Source organism: Dendrobates tinctorius, unplaced genomic scaffold (genome assembly GCF_039654945.1).
Source record: "Dendrobates tinctorius isolate UK_male_01 unplaced genomic scaffold, ASM3965494v1 ptg000016l, whole genome shotgun sequence".
Classification (NCBI taxonomy): domain Eukaryota; kingdom Metazoa; phylum Chordata; class Amphibia; order Anura; family Dendrobatidae; genus Dendrobates; species Dendrobates tinctorius.
This window is the reverse complement of record NW_027361684.1, coordinates 35,845,131-35,872,855: the sequence shown is the minus strand read 5'-3', so window position 1 is coordinate 35,872,855 and position 27,725 is coordinate 35,845,131. Positions and strand designations below refer to the sequence as shown.

General features: G+C 42.4%; 2 protein-coding genes across 3 annotated transcripts in view; one reads left to right on the top strand and one right to left on the bottom strand.

Moving 5' to 3' along the window:
- The window catches only part of SMYD4 (SET and MYND domain containing 4), a 51,064-nt gene extending 27,879 nt beyond the window's left edge, over window positions 1–23,185 (top strand). Inside the window, exons 2-11 of the mRNA XM_073565681.1 lie at window positions 924–1,080; window positions 3,815–3,959; window positions 5,195–5,284; window positions 8,199–9,129; window positions 19,494–19,676; window positions 20,620–20,777; window positions 20,874–21,006; window positions 21,845–21,961; window positions 22,061–22,184; window positions 22,298–23,185. Of these exons, the coding sequence (XP_073421782.1) occupies window positions 947–1,080; window positions 3,815–3,959; window positions 5,195–5,284; window positions 8,199–9,129; window positions 19,494–19,676; window positions 20,620–20,777; window positions 20,874–21,006; window positions 21,845–21,961; window positions 22,061–22,184; window positions 22,298–22,451 (2,169 nt within the window). The 5' untranslated portion in view covers window positions 924–946 and the 3' untranslated portion in view covers window positions 22,452–23,185. The remainder of the gene's footprint in view (window positions 1–923; window positions 1,081–3,814; window positions 3,960–5,194; window positions 5,285–8,198; window positions 9,130–19,493; window positions 19,677–20,619; window positions 20,778–20,873; window positions 21,007–21,844; window positions 21,962–22,060; window positions 22,185–22,297) is intronic.
- Window positions 23,061–27,725, bottom strand: part of SERPINF1 (serpin family F member 1) — a 111,719-nt gene continuing 107,054 nt past the window's right edge. For both annotated transcript variants that reach the window (XM_073565684.1, XM_073565685.1), the window contains one exon: window positions 23,061–24,991. In XM_073565684.1, coding sequence (XP_073421785.1) covers window positions 24,741–24,991 — 251 coding nt within the window. In that variant the 3' untranslated portion in view covers window positions 23,061–24,740. The remainder of the gene's footprint in view (window positions 24,992–27,725) is intronic.

Below are 27,725 nucleotides of genomic sequence, written 5' to 3'. Positions count from 1 at the left end.
GATCTTGGAGCTCTGGCAGCCAGAGTCCTTCATCACTGTATATACAGGGCTAAACAAGCGCCGAGCATACAGGAATAGGAAGCCTTGCCCGGTGCTTCTTTAACCATACACAGGGTCGTGTGATTGCTGTGTGTTTGGAGCTTTCTTGACATTATGGGGGGTCACAATATGTAAAATAAATATAACAAGTAAAAACTTGCCACTGTCAATACAAATTGCTGTTTCTAGTCCAGCCCCAGTGGGAAAAAGTATTCTGTATATACAAATATTTATTACAAACCAAGGAAAACATTTTGAAATGTGTTTTATCAATTTTGTGGTCAGAAAAAATGAGAAAAACAGACATGTCCTTTATTTTTCCACTAATCTAGCCTAACCGCAAAAAAAGAGAATATGTCAATGACCTAAAAATGAATCTACATGTATGATGAAAAAATGATACAGAAATTACTTAAATATCAGAATGTGAAAAAATTGTACAGTTCTAAACTGTTTAAATATGAAAAATCCCGAAAATGGAGCAAATGTAAAGATAGATTATGATGCAAACACAAAATAGGCACAGAACACTAAGAACGACAACAAAATGGACAAAATGGCGCAAATGCAATAATGAATGGGGCCTTTGGTGTTATGAGCCGCTTATGAAGGAGCGCGCTTACTGACCTGTCTCCACACCCCTGATGATTGTAGCAGTGACTTCTGACTCACGCTTGGGCTGATCCATATAGTCTGAAGAGCTGTGACATCACTGAGAAGTAAAGCAGAACGGTGGTGGGTATTTTAATCCACACACTACATTACATGCATATATACACAGATTAAATAAAAACTCAGATGGACGTGCTTCTATAAGTAATACCGTAACATTGTGGGAATAATGCACACCGTTGTACGCCATTCACTTTGTTCTTTGTGTGCAGCTCTGAATTACAAAGTGTTGCTGATGGAGCTCCCTGTTGTGGACTGGCAAACCCATGCGCGTCGCAAGTGGTTGCAGCTATCGACACAAGAAAAGGGACGGTTTTCTGCAGAATCAGATCTCAAGGAAAGCTTCAGTGCTTGTTGGTCACTTCTGCAGTAAGTAGCAAGCTATACTACCAATATACAGGTGACACACTCGGTAGCATGTAAAAAATCCAGCTTAATAAAAATCACTTATTAAAATATCTTTGAAAGCAATTGGACATGCTCGGGATTACACTTACACATTGTGAACCATTTATAAAACCAGGTATTACGGTATATGCCTGTTAGGGAACTTTGAGTAGTATGGGGCAATCCTTATGTCTTAACCAGAATGGAGATTATTAAAAAGAACGTCCCTTGCTTTGGAGGAACCTTCCTGTTCTGTATTATACATGTCCTATATTGGTTTGAATAGGCATTGTCTCATGCTTAAAGCGTTCCTATCGTTTCTCTGTAGAAAAACATCTCCAACAACAAGTTAAAAGTGCTTTCGGTGCATGGAAACTGATTATCAAGCTTTATAACATGCCATTTACTCTTTTTAAACCAGTTGGTTCTTCGTATCGACATTCTGTCAGCGCTATAGGTGCTGCAGTTCCCCTTTCCTTTAGTTCCCAGCATGCATTGCTCTGTTATGTCTTCAGGCATTTTGATAGACAGAAAAGCAGACGCAAAGAGACAAGAACTCGCATTTTAACACAAGTTTCGCCCAGCTCTGTCAAAATAAGTGGAACTGGGATGGTGGCATGATGCCACTGCTCATCTCATTCATCCATGCCTACCAAATGGCCTTGAATCACAGACACACAAAGTCAGACTGCAAGCGACAGGAAAGCACACTGTTTGCTCTGTGTATGCACCTGAAAGTGACACCCAGAACAGGAGACGTGCCGTAGGCACACTATACACATATATACTACTCGACTACAAGATGTGTGTGTATAAGCGCAAAATACTGTTGCTACCATTACAACACACATCACAGCTGATCTGACAGTCATGATGGATGATTCTGGAGTGAAGATGGCCCCTATTATGTCTGATAGGCCGGGGTTACACTTGCGAGTGCATTGCGAGTCTCGCATCAATAACCGGCACTCGGAACTGGAGTGTGCGGCTGCATGTCTTTCTATGCAGCTGAATGCTCTTGTCCAAACCACCGCCGGCAGTGGTGGGTATTGATGCGAAAGACTCGCATTGCACTCACAAGTGTAACCCCGGCCTAAGGGTGTGTGCGCACGCTGCGGATTGCTCTGCGGAATTTTCCGCACGGATTTGATGAAAACTGCAGGTCTAAAGACCTGCGGTTTATCTGCAGTTTTTCTGCGGTTTAGCCTGCAGTTTTCCCCTGCGGTTTGACACCTGCCATGGAGCAGGTGCCAAACTGCAGCAGAATCCGCACAAAGAATTGACATGCTGCAGATTTAAAACTGCAGAAAAAACGCACAGAAAATTCTGCAGTGTCTGCACTGCGGTTTTCATTTTACATTGGTTATAATGGGTACTGTACACCGGAGCAAAAACTACTGCGGATCCGCAGGACCAAAACCGCTGCAGAATCCGCAGTGTGTACACAGACCCTTAGAAAGAGACTGGAAGAGCTGAGGTGACCCTGCACAGCCGCTCTACACCCGGCACTGCTGCTGCTTCTGAGTCCCTTAATTTGGAGGAGTCTGAAGATGATGGGTAGAGCAGGCGGCCAGTGCAGGAAGGAAAGTAGAGATTTCTGAAGATGGATCTCCTTCTAGTCCTGCCTCTCGCTGCACCCTCTGGCTGTGGTTGTACTCTGCAGGTCAGCTTTTTACATATGCCCTACAAACTTAGCGGGGGGAAGAAAAAAAAATAATGAGTGGTGTTTTTTTTTCTTCCAGACACTATAGACAGCAGAAAAACACTTTTTTTCTTTCTTTTTTTTTGCATACTGTGAATTTACAGACATTTCAAAACTAGTGATGATTGTGTTTGGATAAGGTCTTATCAGAGAACGCTTGGTTGCTAACCGAGTGACTTCGGTGTGCTCGGATATTATGTACAGGTCCCCGGGGCTGCATGTTTCCCGGCTGTCTTAGGCCTGGATCACACTTCCGTTTTTTTAAATCCGTCCAAATCCGTCGTTTTCCGTTAAGCGGATCCGTTTTTTTTCCTCCCATAGACTTGCATTAGCGGCTACCGCGGATCCGTCAAAAAAACGGATCCAAACGGATCCGTTAGCGGCAAAAAACGGAAACGGATCCGTTTGGCGGGCACAAAAAACGGATGTGTGAAACAGGGCTTACCTGTTTGTTAGTGTGCATGCACTGCTACTGCTACTATTCCACTCACTTTCTAAGGGACTGAGAGAGATGGCTGAGTGCTGTATATGAAGGAGGGCTACAGATTTTGCAGCAGTCATGATGAAATCGGATTATCAGACTGAGAAAACTGTGCAGATGCAAGTTCTATTCATTTTCTTACTACTTGCCATGTGTTGCATTTCATCACTGCAGATTTGCTGACCTGTTAGATAAAGAACCAGCAGTCCAGTCTGTAATGGAGGTTGACTCTTACGGGTCAGTACATTTCCGTACAGAACTTGCAATCAGTCTGGTCTGTCACAAGTAGATCTAGAATGAGATCAGCTGTGACTTCTGTGCAGGAGACTATAATGTGTTCTTTCCTATTCATTACACAGTGAGAAGAGACGGCTTTTAGATCACATAAAGAACATTTTTAGATTTTTTTTGTTGTAAATAGATGAATAATGGTAATGCTTATGTGAAAGTCAAGCAGGGGGATTGGGTTTGCAGAGTAGCGGAGCTTGTGTGTGCACATAGTACAAGCACCTGTCTTTAATTTCTCTCCACAGGCAGGAAGAAGAGGAAATATTGGAGAGATTGTGCAGCGATCTGAGTGCTGGGAAAGAACCTCGTGCTGTGCTTTTCTACAAGGAAGAGGGAAATAAGAGGTTTGGAAGGAAACAGTACACAGCTGCAGCAGCGCTGTACTCCAAGGTACAAGTGGCAGTGATTTGGGACATGTGAAATCTCCCTTTCAGAAATGTTAAGTCCTTTTATGTGAGACCGCATGATGTAGAATTACACTGAATGTAACAGCCCCCCTCTGTTTTTTTGAAAAGACCAATTTTATCATTAAACTAACAAATTATTTTTTACAGATCTATTGTGTCTAGCGCCACAGCGCTGTATAGAGCTGAACTACAGCGGGGAAAATATATAACTGGCAAACTATTATCTAGGAGGGTATGCTAGGTGGTGACGTACATTTTCATTCCACAAGTAGTTATCTGCTTTACCTCTCTGAGTTATTAAACATCATAAAAGATATTGCCATAATCTAATGTGTCCCCATGGTGCTCCAGATGTTGAAATAAAAAATAATAAAATGTATATAAGTGTATGTGGGCCCATCTTGTACTATACTTCTGTAATCCTTCCATTTAGTATGAAGCGTCTTCCTGCAAATAGTTATTTTTTTTTTTAGATATTAACCCTTTTTAAAGACAGGTTAAAAAAGTTCCAAAGCGCTGAGTTTCTAAGTTTGTGATTAATACAATGGCAGCGGGGATTAATCCAAATCTTCTCGCCAGTTTGTAGCCGTTCAAAAGTCAAAAATATGCACCTTGCATCACTCTTTGAGCTCCATTCATCAAAGTTTTTATGCCAGAATACAGATGTAAAAAGTATTGTAAATTTGCAAAATTTTGGAGCAACTTGAGATTGCGGTAAAATTTTCCAGCTTTTAAAATTTCCACCATTTTTGCCCAGCTCTGACATAGTGGGCAGGGATGGTATATGCTAACCCCTGCTGGTCAAGTTCATGACGAGTGGCGGCGTTCCTTATGACAGAAATCTTACTCCATCCTTCAACTGAAGTAAGATTTGTGGTGAGGCGCACAAACAAGTACATGCCACTTTTCAGACTCTTTATGAAACATGAGCAGCCAACTCCAGCACATCCCCTCAAAAAAAAGCATAGAAAGCGGTTTTGATTGATTGGGGCCTGTGCATCTTTTCTGAAAAGTAGGGTATATGGCCAACATAGCATAAATTTACTCCTGGATGATACCTGGCCTAGATTTCAGATTGTTGGGTGAAGACAGCTTAAAGCTTTGCCAAATTCAACCTAATGAATATAAAGTAATGCAGCAGCGGGGTATAAAGTGGGCGCTGATCCTTTCCCAGGTATTCATCGGGTTGTGTCTTATACTACTGTGCCTCTCCTGCAGGCGATCTCACATGGCACCCCTGGCACCGAGGACATTGCAGTGTGCTTTGCCAATCGATCAGCGGTTTTCTTTCACCTTGGCCATTACTCTGTGAGTATTGTTTACTTCTCTGCTGTCATTCTAGAGGTTTGTCCTACTCAAGATTTCAATGTAAATCATGGTTTCCGCGCACCACACGCTGTAGATCTCGGTTTTTCTGAGCCCTGTCATTTTTCTTATTTCCGCTCACACACCCGCTGTTGTACACTGTGATGTCTCCCTCATTCATCTGTCATTTCTCCAGCCGAGTCTTTCAGCACTCTAACTATTTTTTTAATCATGAAGACTTAGAAGAATATAAATAGCTTGTTCACAAGCTGCAGGTAGCATGGTAATTGAATTATTTTTCCAAAGACCTTTTCATCTTAAAGGTGCAGTTCCCATGACAAGCAAGACAAGTAAATCACCTCTTAGCTACTTATCCTGCAATTTGTGATTAAAGCCAACTCCATTTTAAAGACGGCGTATATTTTTGTAATGTAATAACAATGAAGTCACTTGCAACACGCTGGCATGCATTTACCACCCGAATCTATTCTTCTGTGACTCTGTCAACTCATGTTATAAACACAGTAGCAGGGGTCATCAGTAGTCGTGTGGGATACAGAGGACCCTCCCCGCACATACCAAGATGGCACCATGTCATTGCATCAGCTGGGAAGACAGGCCCTGAAGGTACAATCAAATGGAAATCAATAAGTGGGTGTTTGGCATAAGGGATAAACTCATTGAGTATTCATTCATACGATTACACCACATTTCTTGTGTAAAAGCCTTCAGCTAAATACCATATTTATACAGCATTTTTTCCCAGCATCCTCGTTTATCAATTATGCCACCTAATTTTGCCTCGAAAAACCATCAAAACTTATTGACTCGAGTATAAGGCCTGTTTCACACATCAGTTTTTTTGGTCAGTCAAAATCCGCTAAAATGGCGGATAACGGATCCGTTCCTGTACTGACCACAACGTTTGGCACAGGACCGTTATTTTAAAACATCCGTCAAAGGAAGAATTTTAAAGGAACCGCTGCCAGAGAGAGAGAGAGTGAATATATTTCAGCCGCCAGAACAGAGTTTAGGGTTAAATTTGCGGCTGAGTGAAGTCTTTCGGGCATGCGCAGTGAGAAATGCGGATCCTGCCGCCCGAAAAATCGTTGCATGGTCCGTTCGGGCATGTCGGCGGACGTCAACATTTTGGCGGATCCGCAAAAAAACGGATCCAACGGATGGCCATCCGTCAAGATCCGCCGGTAATGCAACTCAATGGGAAAAAACGATCCGCCAAGAAAAATGGCTAATCCGTTTTTTTGCAAAACGGCGGATTTTGACTGATGGACACAAACGGATGTGTGAAACAGGCCTAAGCCGTGGGTATGCAGTGTCCCCTAATCCCTATTGTGGTATGCATGGCTCCTCATGCCCATCCTTGTATGCATGGCTCCTCATCCCCATCCTTGTAAGCATGACTTCTCATCCCCATCCTTGCATGCATGGTTCCTCATCCCCATCCTTGCATGTATGGCTTTTTATTCCTATCCTTGTCTGCATGGCTCCTTATTCCTATCCTTGTCTGCATGGCTCCTTATTCCTATCCTTGTCTGCATGGCTCCTTATTCCTATCCTTGTCTGCATGGCTCCTTATCCCTATCCTTGCATGCATGGTTCCTCATTCAAATCCTTGTATTTATGCCCCCCCATGAGAAAAGCATAAAAATAAACAACCTACTTACCTTCCCTGTGCGCCCTTGCAGTATCTTGTTCCGCTGCCAGCAGCTCCTGCGGCCGAGAGATCACGTTTCCCCAACTCATTAAGGCAATAAATATTCACCTCTCTCCACGCCGGTGACTGCTGCTGACACTGTTCGAATTATAAGAGAATTGAATGTTCACTGCAAGTGCAGTGAATATTAATTTCTTTTTAGCAGTGGGCACAGGATTTAGCCTCAGCCGCCGGCTCCTGCCTTCTGACACCCGCTGCTCCGGCTTCCTACCCACCTTCTGGGACAGTGACTCGTGTATAAGCCGAGGGGGGCATTTTCAGCAGAAAAAATGTGCTGAAAAACTAGGCTTATACATGAGTAAATATGGTATTTCTTTACATTTAGTCATTCTGTTTAATCACTACGTTTTCTATATACTGTATAATTATAGAAAAACTAGTTAGCAATGTTAGAATGAGTAGGATTAGACAAACTAAAATATCCAGCATAAAAGGGAGGGAGGTGACCTACGATGTATAGGTACGTCATGGGCTAAATAAGACTTGTCATCTGGTCAAAAGTTTTTTGAGGGTGTGTATTTTTTTTGTTTGTTTTTTTTTTTGGGGGGGGGGGAATGGGTGCAGTTTTTTGGTCCATGTATCCATTTGTACTGTTAGAGTGGCATCTCGTTTTTTCGTATGCAAAGAAAAAAATTGTACAGTCTTCTTCTACTCATTAAGCAGTAAGAAAATCAGAGAGAACTTGTATAATGCACAGATATCATCCTGGTGTTATATACTTTTTTTCAGACTCCTTGATTTAAATGTTTGATAACTCCGGTGAGACTTGAACGTGTATCCTTCTTTTTTTTTTCCCAGACACATTCTGCATGAAATCATGATCATGTGAACACTCACATAGACTATAATGGATACGTGTTCTTTCTGTGAAAAACATGCATAGAATAGCGACGTGAAAAGGGAACATCTGAATGAGGCCTTATGAGAAATCACGTGTCCTATGATGCTAATGTGGCTAGCAGCAGATTGCAGATGATCCCGGTTCTACTTAATGTTTGTCAGTTTTATCCATTCGTCCTTCACACTATTTCCAATAGAAAAAGTAGTGACAGGTCGTTTATTAATTATATTTTCACATCTCTGTAATTAGGTCTTGGTCACACACAATAGTTATCAATGGCTGCATTTATTCCTCCTTTCCAGCCCTTCAATAATTGTGTTTTCTTCTTATGGTAATGTCAGGCTTGTTTGGAGGACATCGATCGTGCACAAGAACACGGATATCCTGAGCGGCTACGGAGCAAAATTCTTCAGCGACAAGCAAATTGTTTGCAGAACCTAAAGCAGAGCGACATTTCTACCAACAAATCTCATAGGACGGCAAGAAAGAGCAATATGAATCACACACGGCAAGAACTGAAGGGAAACCCTCAGCTGAGCAACTCATCCAGCTCCCTACAGCTACACTATAGCGCTTCCAAAGGGCGCCACTTGCTGGCTTGTGAGGATATCGCGCTCGGTGAGCTCCTGATTTGCGAGGACGCTTATGTCCATGTAATAATCCCTGCCAGAGATGCCAATACTAAGACAAATACATGGGATGTTTCCATCACAAACTGCGACGTCTTCTGTCACCACTGCCTGCTGAGGACATTGGCGCCATTACCCTGTCGAAGCTGCAGTCTTGCCAGATATTGTAGTAGTGAGTGCATGGACCAGGCCTGGGAACATTACCATGGAACTGAATGCTCAATGAGCGGCCTCCTTCTTGCACTTGGGGTTTTTTGCCACACGGCACTGAGGACTGTCCTGCTGACCGGTTACAGGCAGGTTGTAAAAGTTTTTTTAGATGAGACTTTGGCTAGGGATGAGTTGTGTGCTGTAGACAGGCCGCACTCCAGTGACTATAAATCTTTAGTCCGTCTCCTGTCACACAGTGAGCATCACACAGGGGAGCACAAATTTCTGTGTGCACTTACTAGTGCTGCGCTGTGTAAGACGCTGGCCATTGGTCTGCCGAGAAGCACAAGAACATCGCCACCTACTGACGATCCTGCGTTACTGGACGACGAAGCCCATGAAGTGCAGATACTTGGATCTGCAATTCTTCTTCACATGCTCCAGCTCCACTGTAATGCCCAGGCTGTGACTGCTATCCATGAAGAATATGAAGGTAGGAGTTTTGTTTTTCTTACTGAGCTAGGACTGAATACTCAATTCTGATTCTCAACACAAAACAAAAAATGGAGCATATAACCCATAATGAGTCCAAAAAGTATCAATATAAAAATTGCTTTTAATGATACAAATATTTTAAGAATATTTATAGTTACGATTATTACAAAAGGATTACAAACAAACACAGAGCCACTTGACACAGGTCAGAATGCACCAATATAGAAAAAAGCGTGCCACATCATGAGCACTGAACACAGGATAAGGTCAAAATTATGCCCTATAAATCCCACGTATATGTCCAAGAAATATATGTATATATGTCCATATTGACAGTGCAAACTATGACCCAAACTGATGGGGGACACAGAGTGGGCATCTATTCCTATTGCTCCCAACAATACATGGTATCACAGTCTTGATCCCCATAAACATGGGTGCGCACTCACACATGGACACCGGCACGGGTAAGGGATAAAGCCCTCCACACAATTTCCCTATCTCCCTTTGGTTCTCCCCTCCTGTAATTATACTTTGGCAGGACATTGGGCTTGCAGAGACTCTAGTACTTCACAGATGGTACATTTAATAAGACCACCATCTAAATCCTGGCGAGTTTCGTGCATGGGTCGTGTTCTACTTGAGCTGGGTGTTTGCCTCGGCAATTGTACCACGCCATGTGCATTAGAGTCTCACTGTGTCACTTGTCAGACGGCCCATGTACGGACCACAATGCCCAGAGCGACCCCTCTTAAATTTACAAAAACTTGCAGTTTTATAGGCATATATGAGGCTGTGTGTCCATGTCAAGAGACGGGTCCGTGGTCAGTCCGGACATTGGGGTCTGTACACTGCTGTCTGAGTATGGTCTTATTGTGAAAGTATACCTCAGAATCCTTTTAAATGCAGACCACCTTTAAGTATAGTCACTACCTCTAGAGTACTTCTACTACTTTACCGCACTCTGCTGCAGGTCAGTCACCATTGGTGAGTGAAAGGTTTCTGTATGAGTAGTACTGTGATTTATTATATCTGCATTGACTCCTGATCTTATTTTCTAGAATTGTAATGTAAAATAAGAGAAAAACCATGAAGATTTATTTTTTTCCGTTGACGTTATGTGACCAGTTTGGCCCCACTAGAGAATTTTCTGAGCTGATGGCTTCTCATCCATAGAGTTACTCAGGCAAGATTAAAGTTAGCCAATGTCCTTTTAGTGGTTTTCAGAACCCCATAATGGATGAAGCTGGAAAATGAATGGCTTGGTTCACTCATGGTTTTAGACCTACAATTGAGGCACACGTATGCTGCTCACAGGATGTAGCTGGATGCCTATACAGGTCCTGTTCCCAGTCACTTCTGTTGTCAAAATACAAACCGTGTAGACACACGGACAAAATTGTTGATACCCTTCTGTCAAAGTTAAGAAAAACCCACAATGGTCACTGAAAAAAGCTTGAAACTGAGAACAGTAATTTTCAATTTAAATGTACAAAATTTTAATTAATGAAAATCAGATATTGCTTATGAATAGATAGAGATTAGCGAATTTGATCGGGTCAGGGCTTATTCAGCAAGTGATAACACTTACCAAATAAGCTGCAGAGGGAACCCGGCTTCCTGGATCGCTTCGGCTGATCAGCTATTCGGCTCCGCAGCTGCATGTGTCGTGGCTGTGTGACAGTCACAACACGTGCATGGAGAGCCTGAATTGTGGTGCAACAAAAAAAAAATATAATGAAAATGACTTGGCAAAAATGATAGCACCCCTAGGAGATATTTAAAATGTTTTGACCATAGGGACATGGTAAACTAAGATGTAACCTGTAGTTAGCATCACAGCTGCCTATTTAAGTGGAGAAAAGTAGTCTCCGTGCTGTTTGGTATTAGGGTGTGTACCAACCTGAACATGGACCAAAGTCATCTTACCAAAGGTAAAGGCTATCCCATCCCTTGTAGATTGTGAGCCTTCGCGGGCAGAGTCCTCTCTTCTCCTGTACCAGTTATGACTTGTATTGTTTAACATTATTGTACTTGTTTTTATTATGTATACCCCTCCTTACATGTAAAGTGCCATGGAATAAATGGCGCTATAACAATAAATGATAATAATAATAATAAGGCTATCTCCAAACAGCTTGGTTTTCCTGTTACTATAGTTGCCAAAAGTGTTGGCACCCTTGATATTGTCCAGAAAATGAAGTATTTCTCCCAGAAAATTTTCGCAATTACACATGTTTTGTTATAGACATGTTCATTTCCTTTATGTGTATTGGAACAACGCAAAAAAAAAAAAAAACGAGAGAAAAGCCAATCTGGACTTAATTTCACACAACTCCAAAAATGGGCCTGACAAAATTGTCACCTTTCTAAAAATGTTGATAAACCACTTTCAAGCATGTCATGCTCATTCAAACTCTCCTTGCAAATACCAGGTGTGGGCAGTATGACAGTCACACCTGAAACCAGATAAAAAGGGCAGAAGTGACTCAATCTTTGCATTGTGTTAATGTATACCACACCAAGTATTAAGAACAGAAAGAGGAGAAGAGAACTGTCTGAGGACTTGAAAACCAAAATAGATGAAAAATATCAATAATCTCCAGGTTACAGGTCCATCTCCAGAGATCTTGATGTTCCTTTGTCCACGGTGCGCAGCATAATCTATGAGACTGTAGCCAACCTTGGACGTGATGGCAAGAGAAAAATTACAAAATTGAAGAACCTGATAATACGAATCGTAACTAAGAATCCAGAACAACTTCCAAAGAGATTAGAGGTTAACTCCCAAGGTAAAGATACATCAGTGTGAGATCGCACCATGCGTTGCTGTCTTGGTCAAAGTGCACTTTATGGAAGACGACCGAGGAGGAAACCACTGTTGAAAGCAAATTATAAAATTTGCAAAATACATATTGACAAGCCAAAAAGGTTCAGGGTGAATGTCCTTTGGACAAATGAGAAAGAACTGGAGTTTTTTTGGCAAGTCAATATTGACGCTATATCTTCACAGATGCTAAAGTGAAGCATACAAAGAAAAAAACATTGTACCTACTGTGAAACGTGTAGGAGGCTTGGTAATGTTTTGTGGCTTCTTTTTTTTTTTTTTTTTAATTCGTTTATTAAGCCACAAACGGTATGCAATGCACAGACTTGTACATGGTATATAAAATATTGTACAGAATATGCATGTTCCATATGACATAAAATACAATACGCACTATGCATACCAGTCGTATTACAGAATAAAGCAATGTCAATTAAAGCATGCTGGTCTTTATGGTATTGCTCAAGTGGTAAGAAACTATCTAACTTTTAAAATAAACCTATATCTACAAAAAAAACTAATATTTCGCAGCCTAGTACCCATATTTAACCATCTATTATGCGATACCTCCAGTCTACAAGGTGAGGTGAGAGGAGTTCCATCTCTCCCAAATCTTCTCAAATTTACCCGGGCATCCTCTATTTTGATACAGCGTGCGCTCATACGGGATGATAGAGTTCACTAAATTGATCCAGAACCCAAGAGAGGGAGATGAACCTCCCATCCACCGCAGTGCCAGTACCTTTCGTGCCATAAACACCGTCTCCCGCAAAAAGATCCCAGTATATTGATCCCATGTCTTCTCATCCCATACCCCAAATAAACAAACCAGTGGCTCAAGGGAAATGGGGACTTGCACCAGGGATGTTAATAATGATGTCACCTCCTTCCAATATTGTGCAATAATAGGACACTGCCAGATCATGTGGAGAAAGTCTGCATCCAAAGAATGGCATCTTAAACATTCCAATGATTGGTATCGGCCCATCTTAAAGAGCCGAGTTGGAGTCAAATGTGATTGATTAATAATATATAATTGTATCATCCTATTATTAACAGACGGAGATACCTTGATCGGAGACTTCAAGATTTCCTCCCACTCCTCGACCCTGTACATTAGGGATGAGCCTTTCCCATTTCCCCGTAACCAAATCTATTGCAGACTCTGACCCCACTGATAGCATGTATGTGTAGAGAGAGGAGATAAGACCCTGGGGGCCCTGTGACTTAAGGGCATGTCACACTAAGCGATATCGCTAGCAATATCGCTATAACGTCACTGGTTTTTGTGAGGTAGCAGCGATATCGCTATGTGTGATACTTGCCTCCGACCGGCTCCCCCGCTGATTATCGCTGATCGCGCGAGAACGTCCTGGACCGTTTCTCGTCGGCGGCTTCCTGCTGGGCTTCCTGTGGTGCCGACGAGCGACGCGTTGACGCGGGTGGGAGGATGTCAGGATCGCCTCGTCTGACAGGTAAGTAACGACCCCTGACCGCTGCTATGTCGCTGGTGAGATCTGCCTGTGTGGCAGCTCACTAGCGACCACTTAGCGATGCACCAGCGATCCTGACCGCATCATATCGCTGGTCGGGATTGCTGGTGCATCGCTAAGTGTGACGGTACCTTTAAGAATTCCTATCAAGGGCAGACGAGATAGCATTGTCTATACCTACTGATCTCATCTGTGACTGAAAGGCTGACCTTAACTGTAGATAATGAAAGAACTGGGATCTCGGGACATTGCATTTAACCTGTAGTTGTTCAAAATGTATCAGAGTTCCGTGGTCATGTAGATCACCTATCGTATAAACATTATATTGAATCCAGAATTCGGTAGATGGGTGTTCAAGTAATGCCGGAAGATAACCATTATTCCACAGAGGCATCTCAGCTATGATATCTCTAAATCCAATCACCCTTTTAATCTGTTTCCATACTGTTTGTGCCAGGTGAAGTAGGGGTAAAGGGCCTGTCACACTAAGCGATATCGCTAGCAATATCGCTATAACTTGTGACGTTATAGCGATATTGCTGTGTCTGATACTTACCTACAACCCGCTCCCCGCTGCTTATCGCTGATCGCGCGAGAACAGGCTGGAGCCGGGCGGGAGGACGTAGGATCGCCTGGTGTGACAGGTAAGTAGCGACCCCTGTCTCCAGCGATGTCGCTAGTGAGATCTTCCTGTGTGGCATATCGCTGGTCGGGATCGCTGGTACATCGCTAAGTGTGACAGTACCTTAACAAACGAGGAACATTTATTTTCTCCAGTTCCAAAAATCCCAGCGGACAATCCACCCGTGCAGCATGAAGCAAATGATGTTCAGAATTAGGGAGGTGACCCCCAGGCATCCACACACTTATAGCTCTGGTCTGCCCAGCCAGATAATACAGAAAGTCTGGTAATGCTGCCCCCCCTTTTTAGGTCTCTGCAGAGTGGACAGCCTGAGTTTGGGTCTAGTCTTCCCTCATATAAAGGATGTAATTTGGGAATTCAAGTTCGCAAAAAAGGATCTGGGCACCACCACGGCACTATGTTGAAGAGAGTAACTGAGTTTAGGAAGTAGTATCATTTTAATTAAGTTAATAAGCCCGGCCACTGACAGCGGGAGTTTACTCCAAATTGTAAACTTGACCTTGACCATCTCCAGTAGAGGGTGTATGTTAAGTTGCAAGTCACGTGTACTGCCTTTAGAAATATGGACACCTATATACTTAAAAGTGGATACGATGGGCAATGAGGTGAGGGTCTCAAGTTGTGGCATTGGGGCATGGGAGAGAGGCATCAGAGCAGACTTCTCCCAATTTATATATAAGCCAGAATATTTACTGAATTTATTTATAGTGGTGATCACTCTTGTCAGTGTTTCTTCCGCTCTGTCCATAAATATCACCATGTCATCAGCATATAAACCTATGGTATCTATCCTATCCGCTATTTCTATGCCCACAATACAAGGGGAGGATCTTATGCATATTGCCAGTGCTTCGATCGCAAGAGTAAAAAGGGTCGGGGACAGGGGACACCCCTGGTGGGTTCCCCTGTGTAGTGAAAAGGGCTCAGATATGGAACTGTTTACAATGACCCGGGCTCTGGGCTTCATATATAGTATACTAATCCATTTTAAAAATCTCTCCCCGAATCCATATTTCTGTAAATATGCATGAAGGAAGGGCCATTCAAGGGAGTCAAAAGCCTTAGCTGCATCCAACGATGCCAATGCCCATTTGTTGTCTGGCACCAGGGAACTATATTGGACCACCGACTGAACTCTTCTAATATTAATGGAAGTGCTCTTGCCGGGCATATAAAGCCAGTTTGGACAGGGTGTATAAGTTCTAATATAATTGAATTCAAACCTGGTAGCCAAGATCTTTGTAAAGATCTTATAGTCCACGTTTACCAACGATATGGGCCGATAAGATCCACAGTCTAAAGGGTCCTTCCCTTCCTTTTTAAGCACTATTATATTAGCTTCATAAAAGGACTCCGGCATAGATCCCCCCCTCTCAAATCCCCTGAAACACTGACAGTAAATATGGCGCTAATATCTCTTGGTATTTCCTGTACAGTTCAATAGGAAACCCATCCAGTCCAGGGGCCTTCCCAGAGGCCATATCCTTCATAGCATCCGGGAAAATCGAGATAACAGTATTGTCGAACTTGATGGGACTTTTTTGCCGCGTGAGGCGCAGAATGGTGTCTCTATCCTTAGGCTATGTGCACACGCTGCCGATCCTCGCGCGGATTTTACTAAATCCGCAGGTCAAGTGACCTGCATTTTTCCTGTGGATTTAGTTAACATTTTTTGTGCGGTTTTACTGCCGTTTTTGTGCAGTTTTCCACCTGCGGATTTGTAGAATGGAGCAGGTGGAAAACTGCATCAAAACCGCACAAAAGAAGTGACATGCTGCTTCATTTATTCCGTACGAAATCCGCGCAGAAAAATCAACAGCATGTGCACAGCGTTTTTTTTTTTTTTTTTTTACATAGGCTATAATGGTACTGTACATCACCTGCAGTTCTGCTGCGGATCCGCAGCAGAATCTGCACCGTGTGCACATAGCCTTACAGTTGAGGAGATGTGCCAGGAAGGGTCTGGGTGGGGCTCCCGCAGGAAAGGGTTTTGTAGGAACCCTGTGAGCTCTCTCTCGACGGCGAATACTAGAGAGAATTCGTCTCCCAAAGAGGTTTTGAACCAGCCCTCCAGAAATTGCTCAGGGTGCTGACCTTCCGAGCGTTCCGGCAGACAAATGATACGGATATTATTCCGGCGCATTCTATTCTCCAGATCATCTGCCTTCTGCCTCCAGGCGTTCACAGAGCCTGCCACCTTGGTTAATTTGGCCTCCATAGGCGTAATGGTGTCTTCCACCTGGGACACTCCTGTCTCCACTTCAGTAATGCGTCCTCTCATGGCTTGCAAATCTTGCCGAAGTCGCCCCACCTCAGTGTAAACATCCTCTATTTTATCAGTCAGGGATGTTCTGGTCAGGGAGATGGCCTGCATCAATTGTTCAGATGCCTGTTTGAGAGTCAGTTCCTCCTGCTCGCTCTCTTCCTCACCCCCAGGGGGACGATTTTTGCGCTGAGCTTGAGGAGAATTATTTCTAAGAGACCGTGCACTTTCAGAGGGGTCGGGTCTGACAAACTCTTTTAGCTTTTCTGCCGCTGCTGATCCTTTAGACCGATTCATGGCCATTCTTCATGTGGCACAGCAGGATGACCAGAGGTATATGCCCTGGAGGATTCCCCTCGAGTTGAAAGCACAGCAGGGCTGATGTTAAATAATTATGTCCCAAGAGCAGCCCCCGCGCTGGAGGGGGGATCACACAGATCAATAGGCACAGTATCTGGTGCTGTATCGATGAAGCCTCTTGTGACCAGGGAAGAGGAGAAGCAGGCAGCCCCACAAGGACAGCAGCGGTGAGGGGAGCAGAAGTCCCAACAGTAACAGCGCCAACAGGCAAGTGGATCTATTAGTGAGAGGGGGAAACGAGGGGCCCAATTTTCCAGGGCACTCACCTCATATCCCCTAACTTTTCCGGATATAGGCCACTGCACGGCAGCGGTGAAGGCTGGACGCCGCAGCTCTCACTGATAGAGCGCGCGTCTAAGATGGCCGCCGCCTCGTGCAGGCCCAAAGCGCTCACTCCAGTCCCTCCGGCCACCAGCACACCAGAGCCACTCTGTCTTCCTGCGGGGGCCCAGGGGGGTCCCGACGTCCAGGGAAGGTCCCAGATGTTGCCAGAGATGTCACAGTAAGAAGATCTGGTGCAGGATAAGGCAGGATATGCAGGAGCTCCCTCAGCGTGCGTCCTCTCTCCTCTGCTACATAGCCACGCCCTCCGTTTTGTGGCTTCTTTGCAGCATCTTGTACAAGGTGTCTTGAATCTGTGTAGGGTACAATGAAATCTCAAGACTATGAAAGTATTCTGGAGCAAAATGTGCTGCTCAGTGTCAGAAAGCCTGGTCACAGGTCATGGGACCTCCTTGTGGAGGCGCAGCGGACACTCGCCATGAAGCTCCGCCCCTGTCACGCCTCCTCCGGTCAGCTCCGCCTATGGGCACATGCAGCTGCATGCGGACTGCATACTCTATCTTTAGCATTGAGTACGTAGGCCGTGCGCAGGTATGCTTTTGCCGCCGCTGCGTCCTTTCGACGGTGCGGCGGCCGCACCAAAATCCAACATGTTGCGTTTGGCACAGGTCACCGCACCGTCAAAAGGACACATGCGGCGGCTAAAGCATACCTGCGCACGGCCTACGTACCCAATGCTATAGATAGGGTACGCAGGCCACATGCAGCAGCATGTGCCCATAGGCGGAGCTGATTGTAGGAGGTGCGGCAGGGGGCGGAGCTTCATGGCGAGCATCCACTGCGCCTCCACAGGCAAATGTGAAACCAACCTGCGTGGTTTTCAATGAGCCCTGATCTAAATCCTACTGACCATCTGTGGAAAAAGCTGAAACATGCCGTGTGGAGAAGGCACCTTTACACATGGAGCAGTTTGCTTGCAAGGAGTGGGTCAAAATACCTGTAGACAGGTGCTGAAATCTTTTTGAGAGTTACATAAATTGTTTGTTTGCAGTGATTGCCTCAAAAGGTTGTGCAAGAAAATATTAAGTTAATGGTCCCATCATTTTTGTCCAGACCAGTGTTTCTAGTTTTTTTTTTTCCCTGTTGAATCACAATTCAAAAGCAATATCTGATTTTGAATGATATTCAGTTAACTTAAATTGAAAATAACTTTTGTCAGTTCCAAGTTATTTCAGTTACCCCTCCTGTCTTCCTGCACTCACCATCTATTCTGAATAAAAAACAGTTCAGTGCTATCTTACTCAGGACAAGATGCAGTGCCAGAACAGTGAGGTATCGGGTAGCACTTCCTATAATACTCTATGGAGAGGGGAAGCGCAGTGAGGAGCACAGGGTGACATTGAAACATTGTGCTGAGCTTTGTTACACATCTTTTTACCTCACTCCAGAGCTGGATTCACATCCACACAGACTAGTACTACTATATAATATACTCCATGCCTCTGAATGATGAGCAGGAATCCCTCATGTTTTTGAGTTGTGTATTTGAGAGATGATAGCAGCCAGCCTCCTCCCACCAGCTCAGAGTGAATTGCAAATTAGAGAGAGAACCTGGAGAAGGGAAAACTGGTGAAAGTGCAGGATACAAGTCATATAATGGCCAGAAATAGTGTGTTATTCCTTGCACAGCTTATCCCTAAAAGTTACTTAAAGTACTTTACCTTCTAAGGCTATAATATATAATAAAATAACTGAATTATAGATATCATTTAAATTATTTGTTCTTTTTGCTACAGTGTCTGTGGTTTAGCCTGGTTATCTCCCAGTATTTTCTACACTAGATATAATTGTATCCATTTCTAAGCTAAGATTGGGACTAGATTTCTGCTTTTCAGCCTCTTAACAGGACTTTTCTGATTCACTGACAGCAAACAAATACTATTAAAATAATGAGATGCTCAAATACAAAAGGGCCCACTGTTGGTGGGTTTTCTTAAGTCAGTTTTTTTTGTCTTGTAGTATTCAGTGACGTTTTTGCACCTAATTCTTCAAAATGGAGAATGTGGTTCCTGAATTTTGTGCAAAATAAATACCTTGCATAAATAAAATTACCGCAGGGGACTCGAGTACATTTTCAAGAAATGTTTTCAATTTTTTTTATTGTTAGTTTTGCCTCAATTGCAAACTTATCTGGAAAATAAATGAAAACCGCACCAACAATAACAACATAAATAAAAGAAAAAAACAGGCAAACGTAAATTAGGGTTTTAAAAAGGCACACATTAAAAGAAGAACTGGATGTCAATGAAAAACAGGCAAAAAATAGACAAAAAGCTGGTGCAATTGCAATAATGAACCTGGCTCAAAGTGGAAAGTAGACCATTACTAAACACATGTCTGTACCTTTTGGCTATGACCAGCTTCATTGTAGTGTTTCTCATATAATGTGTTATGTTTGCTTTGTACCTTCCTACCACGTCTTCCATGTTTACAGAATCTACTACTTCACTGGTAGCAAGAAGCGATAGCTCCCGTCTGGCTACTGCCATATTCCCTGTCCTGAGCCTGCTGAACCATTCTTGTGACCCAAACACCAGTGTGTCCTTCCAAGGCCGAAGTGTCATGGTTAGAGCCAGCAGAGCAATCAGGAAAGGCGAAGAAGTTCTCCACTGCTATGGTATGTTTCACTGCTCGCTACATTTTATTTATTAAACCACTTTAATCAGTATTTCTTTATTACAATTTTACTTTGACCTCTTCCCAGTTGTAGGACTTTATTATGTCCTACGTCAGGTACGCATGCATGGAGGCATCTGAGCCCTCGCTATTCCCATCTTCAGTCGCTGTTGTTTAACCATTTAAGTGCTCCTGTCAGTTGACAGCAGCATTTATATTGCCTGATTGCTAGTGCACACGTGCTTGCATCCCATATCACATCACTGCAACGCAATTGTGGAGTGCTGAAGGGTTATCATGGCAGCCCGGCCCTGCTAAAGGTACCCATGCTTGCCATTCTGGTCTTCCTGTGAGTGTAATTCATTCATAAAAGATCATAATTTTCTCTGTATAGTGCAATACAATAGCATTGTAGTGTGTGTGTGAGTGTGTGTGTGTGTGTGTGTGTGTATATATATATATACAGTATATATAAATATATATAATATCTCAAGGGATCCATTAATGAGACTAAGAAGAAAACGTAAAAAAATGAGAACAGAGAGATTCCCTTTAAAAGGAGGAAAACAGTCAGCAGGATTTCACTCCCTCCAAACTGTTCATATGCGCATGTAGCTCTTTCAAAGATAAGTCCAGCAATATGTCTACATGGCCAGTCCATTCCTCCTTTACTGAGAAATCAGCTTTTTAATTGATATGCAAATGAGGCCGTAGATGTGAAGCCACTGTCACTCCAGCTCTATTCAGGCCCAACGCCACCTCCTACTGCTTGCTTAACGGCTCCTTTGCCTTTCATTCATTGTTGTATTAAACTCTTAGATACCTTTGCCTTATATTTTTACCAATTGCAACATCTTCCCTCCATATCACAATTTTGGATAAATGTATCATAAACCGAGTATTGGAAGAAGGCGTAATCTTTTGTTTTCTTCAATGTCTTCTAGGGCCGCACAAATTCCGAATGAAGTCTGAAAAAAGGCAAACATTGCTAAAGGATCAGTATTTTTTTACTTGCCGGTGCGATGCTTGTACCCTAGAGCAGACGTTAACTGATGACACCTTCAGTGATTTCTGTTGTCTAAAGTGCCATTCCTTATTAAAGGTGATATGTTTATGTGCATCTGCAGCTGATGTGTCTGGAAAGTAAGGTGATGATGTACACATGTTTTATATGACACTCGCGTTTCTTTTCTGTTAGGGTAATGATGAGCTGCAGTGTGTGAATAATTCCTGTGCACATCGGTTTAGAAGAGATGAAATTCTGTCCCGTCTGCAGAATCTTCAGCGCGCTGTTCATAAGGCTCAGGACCAACTGCAGAACAACCACTTAGGTGACTTAGCTCCCAAACGCCTCCTTGGAGTCCTTGGTTCATATTGTTTGTTCATCTGTATGTCGTCCTATGGAGCTAAAGATGTAATGTCTCCTTTATATAAGAAAGCATTGATATAACAGTTCATACATTGATTAGCAGCAGAATAATAAATCCTCCCTATCCGTTTAAGTACTAGTTATATAATATTTAAATGCTATGTGCAGATTCTATTCCATATTCCTATGAGATGCTGCTTCACATTGCTCCTACAGCCACATGACTGTAAGATCTGACAGGGAGAAACTTATCACAAGCAAGAGATATACTTGTCATGATGCAGCTTCAGCATATTTGTGACGAGACTCCGTCCCCTTTTCAAATCCAGAGTTATAGTGAGATTATGTAGTTTGCATTACAGAAACTCCATCAGTGGGGAAGAAGGAATTACCATGACAGACAGATACACTTTAAAGACCATTTGATAAGAGATCTGAAAGAACTGAATTATACAGACACTACTGAATTTTTGGTGGAGAAACCAAGAAGGCTAGATCTAGAGAATCTGTCCATCTGAAGACTCACTTCAGAAAAAATTGATACGGGGTGTTTTGAGCAGTATAAAGTTTGAGGGGCATAACATAGTGGACCAGTTTTCCCTGGAGACAGCATTCAATGTTGTGTAATCTTTGAGATAATACATGGTTTTATTTCATCATTTAACTAAAATTGATTCTCATAAAAAAATCCCAATACATAAAAGCAACGTTATCTGCATTACCATAAGTTACTTTTTGGTGCCAGTCCCTCGGCACTGGTTCTGCCAAATATCACATCTACGTCATTTTTTCATCTTCAGATGCAGCGATAAAGAGGCTGACATCATGTTTATCAGAGGGTAAGGCGTTTCTCTCTCAGAATCACATGCTTTTTGGACAGATCATGGATCATCTGGCTCAGGCTGAGACCTCTAGGGGTATGTTTTTTTTTTTTTCTCTTTTATATGTTTGTGGTGTTTTATAGCTGAATGGTTTTCTGATTTCTAATTTCATTTGATTTCTACTTTGTTTTGTAGGTGATTGGGCGGCAGCTGCAAAACACCTGAGAAAAAGTATTCAGCTTGTAAGCCAACGTTATGGTTCGTCCAGCATTGAAGTTGGCCATGAACTTTTCAAGCTGGCTCAGATATTATTCAATGGGTAATTTGGCTTTGTATCCATTAGTGTAATACTAGCCTGATTTATGGATGTGATTTTAATACATATCATTGTCAGTCAAGTTTTAAAGTCTCTTTGCACATCATGTTTTGCAGACGTGAAGTAGATGACGCTATGGGAATTATTCTGAGAGCACGGGACGTTCTGTCTGTGCACTACGGACCTGACAATAGCATGGTGCAAGAGCTGCAAGAAATGAGGACGTGTCTACTGGAGATTCCTGGGATGCGTATTGTCTGGGAGAATTAAGTCGTTTGACTTGAATGCACTTCCTAAAGCTTCAAATATTCACGTACTTCACAAAAAAGCAGCACTTTTATATGATTGCATCTCTCAGCACTTGTGATCTCCCAGGACACACTTGCAATTAATGTATCTTTGTGAAGCGACTGCTAAGGGAACATTCTTGACTAATTAGACTTGTTACACATTCTGAGGATGTTGCTATTCCCCTTCGCATTTTTTTTTTTTTTTTTTTAAAAGGAATTACTCCACGACTGGGTTAATTTTCTGGAAGAGTAATAAAACGAGAGACATGATTCCTGAGCAATAAGTAAATCCGACTTTATTGCATGGGATTGTTCGAGCATATAGCAGAGGGTAAATTCAGCTGAGACGTCACCAGTCTATAACAGAGCACCATGTATGGTTTCTTGGGTTGTAAGTAGATATTAGGTGTAATAAAATTAAATTTTTGGAAGTGAAATAATCACTTCTAATTGAAAACCTAAACGTGAAGATGCAGAGATTTGTTAATACTCTAAAGTAGCCTTCCATGTCTCTGAAGAAAGCGCGTGTTGTCTTGGGGAGATTATTACAGAAACGTTTGGGATAAATATGCAGACCACCTTAAAGAACTATGTAGAAGCAGAGGCAGTATGGCCATTTTTATTGTAAAATACAATCATGGGGCAAAAAGTTTCAGTACACAAATAAAAGATATTAGTGCTGATTTATTAAAACCTCCTAACTTTTATACACTGCACATTTTGCAACCGTCTGGTAGATTATACTATTAGCTGGCTTACTTTGCTCCACAAAGTTATGACATTTCTTTTTTACACAATTTTGGTGCACAACCTCACTACACCCCATTCTCCACCCACTTTCCGGTCGGCCGCACCTCGGCACGTCTAGAATGTGTCTGAAATATATAACTGTGGTGCAAAGCATGAAAGACTGTCTTTTGACACAAATGAAGATGGATTCTGGTGTGTAAATCTACCCTCTCAAACCTGAGACATTTTTATCTCATTAAAACACAATTCCAAACCCGATCTGTTATATTTTAGTCATCTACGCTACCATGCAAACATCTTGGTGCCCTACGGGTTTGTCTCACCTTTTTGAAATGAAGGGAATTCAGAAATCATGCGGCATTACCGAAAAATTGAATAGTCATCCTTGTAATACCTCAATGGTCAAGGTCCATCAGAGCTGAAGTTGTCACAAAGAATTTAAATCTTTCAGAAGTGCACTGCTCCCAAACCTCCTGTTGCACTCGAAGATTGACCGTTTACACCGACACCACGATGAGTGCTGTCTGATGCTTTGTTTCTGCAGCATGAGAAGCACTGGCGTACTGAATGATGACCTTTCACCAAATTTTTCATGTTCAATCGGACACATGATGTAGTAGTGGCTGCACAGGTTCACAATTTTGTGCTGGTTCATTTCCTAATATAACTTTATATCGGGGCTTTACCTTTTTGATACACAGCTACAAATTTCTTGCATAGACAAAGAGTTGAAAGAGAGCATGTAGCCTTCCCACAGCCACCACTAGAGGAAGCTTATGCACTCGCTGCATAATGTGTGAACTCTGCAGCCACGATTCAGTGAGGTGTTTTCGCCAGTGTCAACATTTTTTGCGCAACGCAAAGGTCTTATGGCATTTTTCCGCCAGTCCCAGCCAGCTTTGAGATTTTAAGTGGCAAATTCATTATAATTTACACCACAAAATTGCTGCAAATTTCGACCAAAATTTTACACTTGCCCTTGGTTAGAGTAACGTTTATGACATATGCATGTCAATTGTAAGATGCACCAAATTCAGTAAGAAATACATTAATGAATTTGGCACATTTTACTCCAGTGCTCCTAAGATTGATGTACAGGAATATGTTTTTGCTTTTTTTTTTTTTTTTCTTTATATCTATGGAGGATATTTCTAGCTGTGTATCAGGGAAACAAAAGCTTCTATTACTATATACCAAGAAATTGTTCTGCTCAGATCCTCGGATGACTAACGCCATGATATACTATCGGTTTTAAACCACTAACTGTAGCTGTATTTGCCATCTTGAAACACAAGTGAACAGTGAGTAGATATATTATTTCTGAACCGTGGATTATATACGTGGGGTGGTGGGGACGGACCGGAAGAGATACATATTTTGGAGTTTAACTAGTCTTTGGCATAAGAGGGCAAAAATAATCACAGTGGCAATTATCAGAATCCAGACTTCATTGTTAAAGGCGAATTATTAAGGTTGCAACAGTCAAAAACAATAGGATACATGGTGCTTAATGGGAAACTTATTTGGGATTCATTACTTTTCCAATGAACAGGAGAGCTCCATTGCTTTCAGACCGGAGAACGAACAGGAATGGGTGATTCAGGTGGAACTCCAGCGGGAAGTGTTGGCGGGTGCTGGTGTCCACTCTTGGAGCACTTTCCACTCCATCTTCATTCAGTTCCAGGACAGCCTTGTGCATTACATGTGTGAGCTTCATAGATTTGGTGGAGATCTTACTGAAGTCAGGACTTGAGAAGAGAGGTTGAAGCTCTGAAATAACAATATTCATTATATAAGACATGGTCCTGTTGGAAGTTTTACATAGGAGACATACATAACACTATCAGAAGGTGGAAGTAGCAGGAGCTGTGCATTCACTGTATTTTATCAAAATGCTATGTGCTGAAAAGTATTTTTTTTTTTTTAAATATCACTCAATAAAGCTCTCTGGGAGCATGAAATAAAGTTTAGAAAATGTATTGATGTGCAATGTGTTCCCAAGAGCTGAGCTCAGTTTACAGTATGTTTCTATCCAGAGCATCCACTGAGGAGCAGTACATACACAGATCCCATGTTACAATCCTCATCCATAGCTGTACTCCTTGTAAGAGGATCTGCTCCTGGAGGCTAAATACTGCACAGAATATATTACATCTTATTTTTTTTTAAATAAAAATAGATTTTGTTAGAATAAGGCTGGTTTACTTGCTTAGAATTCTAATGACCATGCAAGTAAGATGGTATGGAATATTGCAGAAGTTTCTCAAACACGTGCGCTGTATGTGGCTCTCAAAGTAATTTTTTTGCGGACCACAGTCTGGGCCTGGGTGGAAAGGGGCAGCTATCACCCAGGCTGGCACAGTGACCTTAAGTGTGCTAGGTACCATTCCAGCCTCATCATAGAATAGCATATGTGGCCTCATCTGCCGAATGATGTTACGCAGAATGCCAGGCCCTGCCTTTACCCGACGGGAAGAATCTCCAAGCAACAAAACCAGACAAAAGGAGTCGTCGGCAGAAGTTAAACGCTTTGGAGGAGCATTATGCTGTATGTAGGGAAGCTGTGGGGCCATTGTACTGTGTGGTGTATAGGGGGCTGTGGGACCATCATATACTGTATGCAGAGTTGTGGGGCCATCATTTTGTATGTAACGGCGGCTATAGTGGCCACAGTTCTGTATGTAATGGGCTGTGGGGTCATAAATCAGTTTGTAGGGGGCTGTGGTTTCTCATAATGAATGTAGGGGAGGAATGGGGTCATCATTCTGTATGTAGGGGACTGTGGAGCCAGCATTCTGTATGTAGGGTGCTGTGGGGCCAGCATTCTGTATGTAAGGGGGTTCTACTGGCCATGCTACTGTATGTAGGGGGCGTTGGTGGCCATCATACTGTATTTAGGATTTGTTGGGAATCATACTGTACATAGGGGGCTGCGAGACCATCATACTGTGTATAGATGAATTGTGTGGTCATTATACTAAATATAGGGGGTTATGGGAGTAGCATATTTGTGGGGAGATGTGGGACTATTATACTTACTATATAAAGGAAAGGAACTGTGAGGCAATCATACTGTGTATAGGGGAGCTATGGAACATTGATATTGTATATAGAGGAGCTTTGTGGCCATCATAGTGTATGTAGGGGTCTGTGGTGCTATCATGCTGTACATAGTAGGCTGCATGGTTGCAGAACACTAGACATCTTTTGCAACACCATTTTCTGGTATGACAGTCATGTAGTAGTTACACAGAGCGAACGTTGGCCACACAAGCTCTGTTGTGCTGTGTAACCCCAGCCTAAATTTAACAATACTGCTCGTGCCTTAACGAGATTTTTTCAAGTTGTTTCAGACCCCATGTTAGTTTGAGACCCCTGGTATATTGTTTTCCAAATGTTTTGTTTGAGTTTCAATAAATGGGGAGGATGGTGGAGGAAAGATGGGGGGAAAAATGTAAAGGGAAAGAAGGAAAAAGGAAGGACAATAAAGTCCAAATATAAAGAAGACATAAAATGAAACAAGTTAATGCAGAAGCATATTATGCAGTGAATTATTACAAAGGTAGGTATTTAAGCATATAATATATTAATATATATGTTCCAAAGACCCAAACACAAGGGGCCTTAGGCAGGTGCACTCTGGGTGAAGACTTAAGAGAACAACTCCAGCCATCTAGACCATTTCCTAGAATATTTAGCAAATTGATCATGCACATTCGCAAATTTCAATTCAAAAGAATGATGAAGGCTAAGTTTGTCTATAATTTCATTAATTTGTGGGGGTTTTGGGTTTTTCCAAAGAAAGGCAATACTATGTTTGGAGACTAGTAAAATGTGCCTAATCAATAGCCTGTTAGAAGTATCAATTTTGTCAGCGTCCAGAGAAAGAAGGGCCAGACGAGGAGACAAAATAAGTCGTGTTCCTAGGATAAAATCAATAAGGTTAGAAATCTTTCTCCAAAAGGGAACAATTTTGGGACATTGCCAAGATATTTCCTGGCCTTCCACAACCCCTCCAACAGAGCGAAGAATTGTCAGGGTTGATTCTATGAAGTCTAACGGGGGTATAATACCATCTCATTACAAGCTTGAAGTGGGTCTCGTAGTGATAAGGAAATGGAAGAGGCATACGAGAGGGTACATGCCTGTTCAAGGTCAGAAGGGTCAATTGTGTGCAATTCGGTTTCCCATTTGACAATATTTTGAGTCTTTACCGCTTCAAAGCTATTGTTACACCTTTTTTACGTGTATTCAAAACTCCAAAAAATATTATGATCTATATTACAAATAAGGTTAACTGCTGGTTCAGAGATTCTCGGTTAGATAGTAAGGAGCTCATGAATTATGTCTTTGAGGATAACATATTGTAAGAAAGCAGGGGTAGTACTGTAGACTGAAATCTTTCCTTGAGTTTATTGTAAGGTGTACAAGTAACGCCATCGTATAAATCTTTCATTTTTTTAAGTCCAAGTTCAGATAAAATGGGGTCAATGGTCTGATTAGG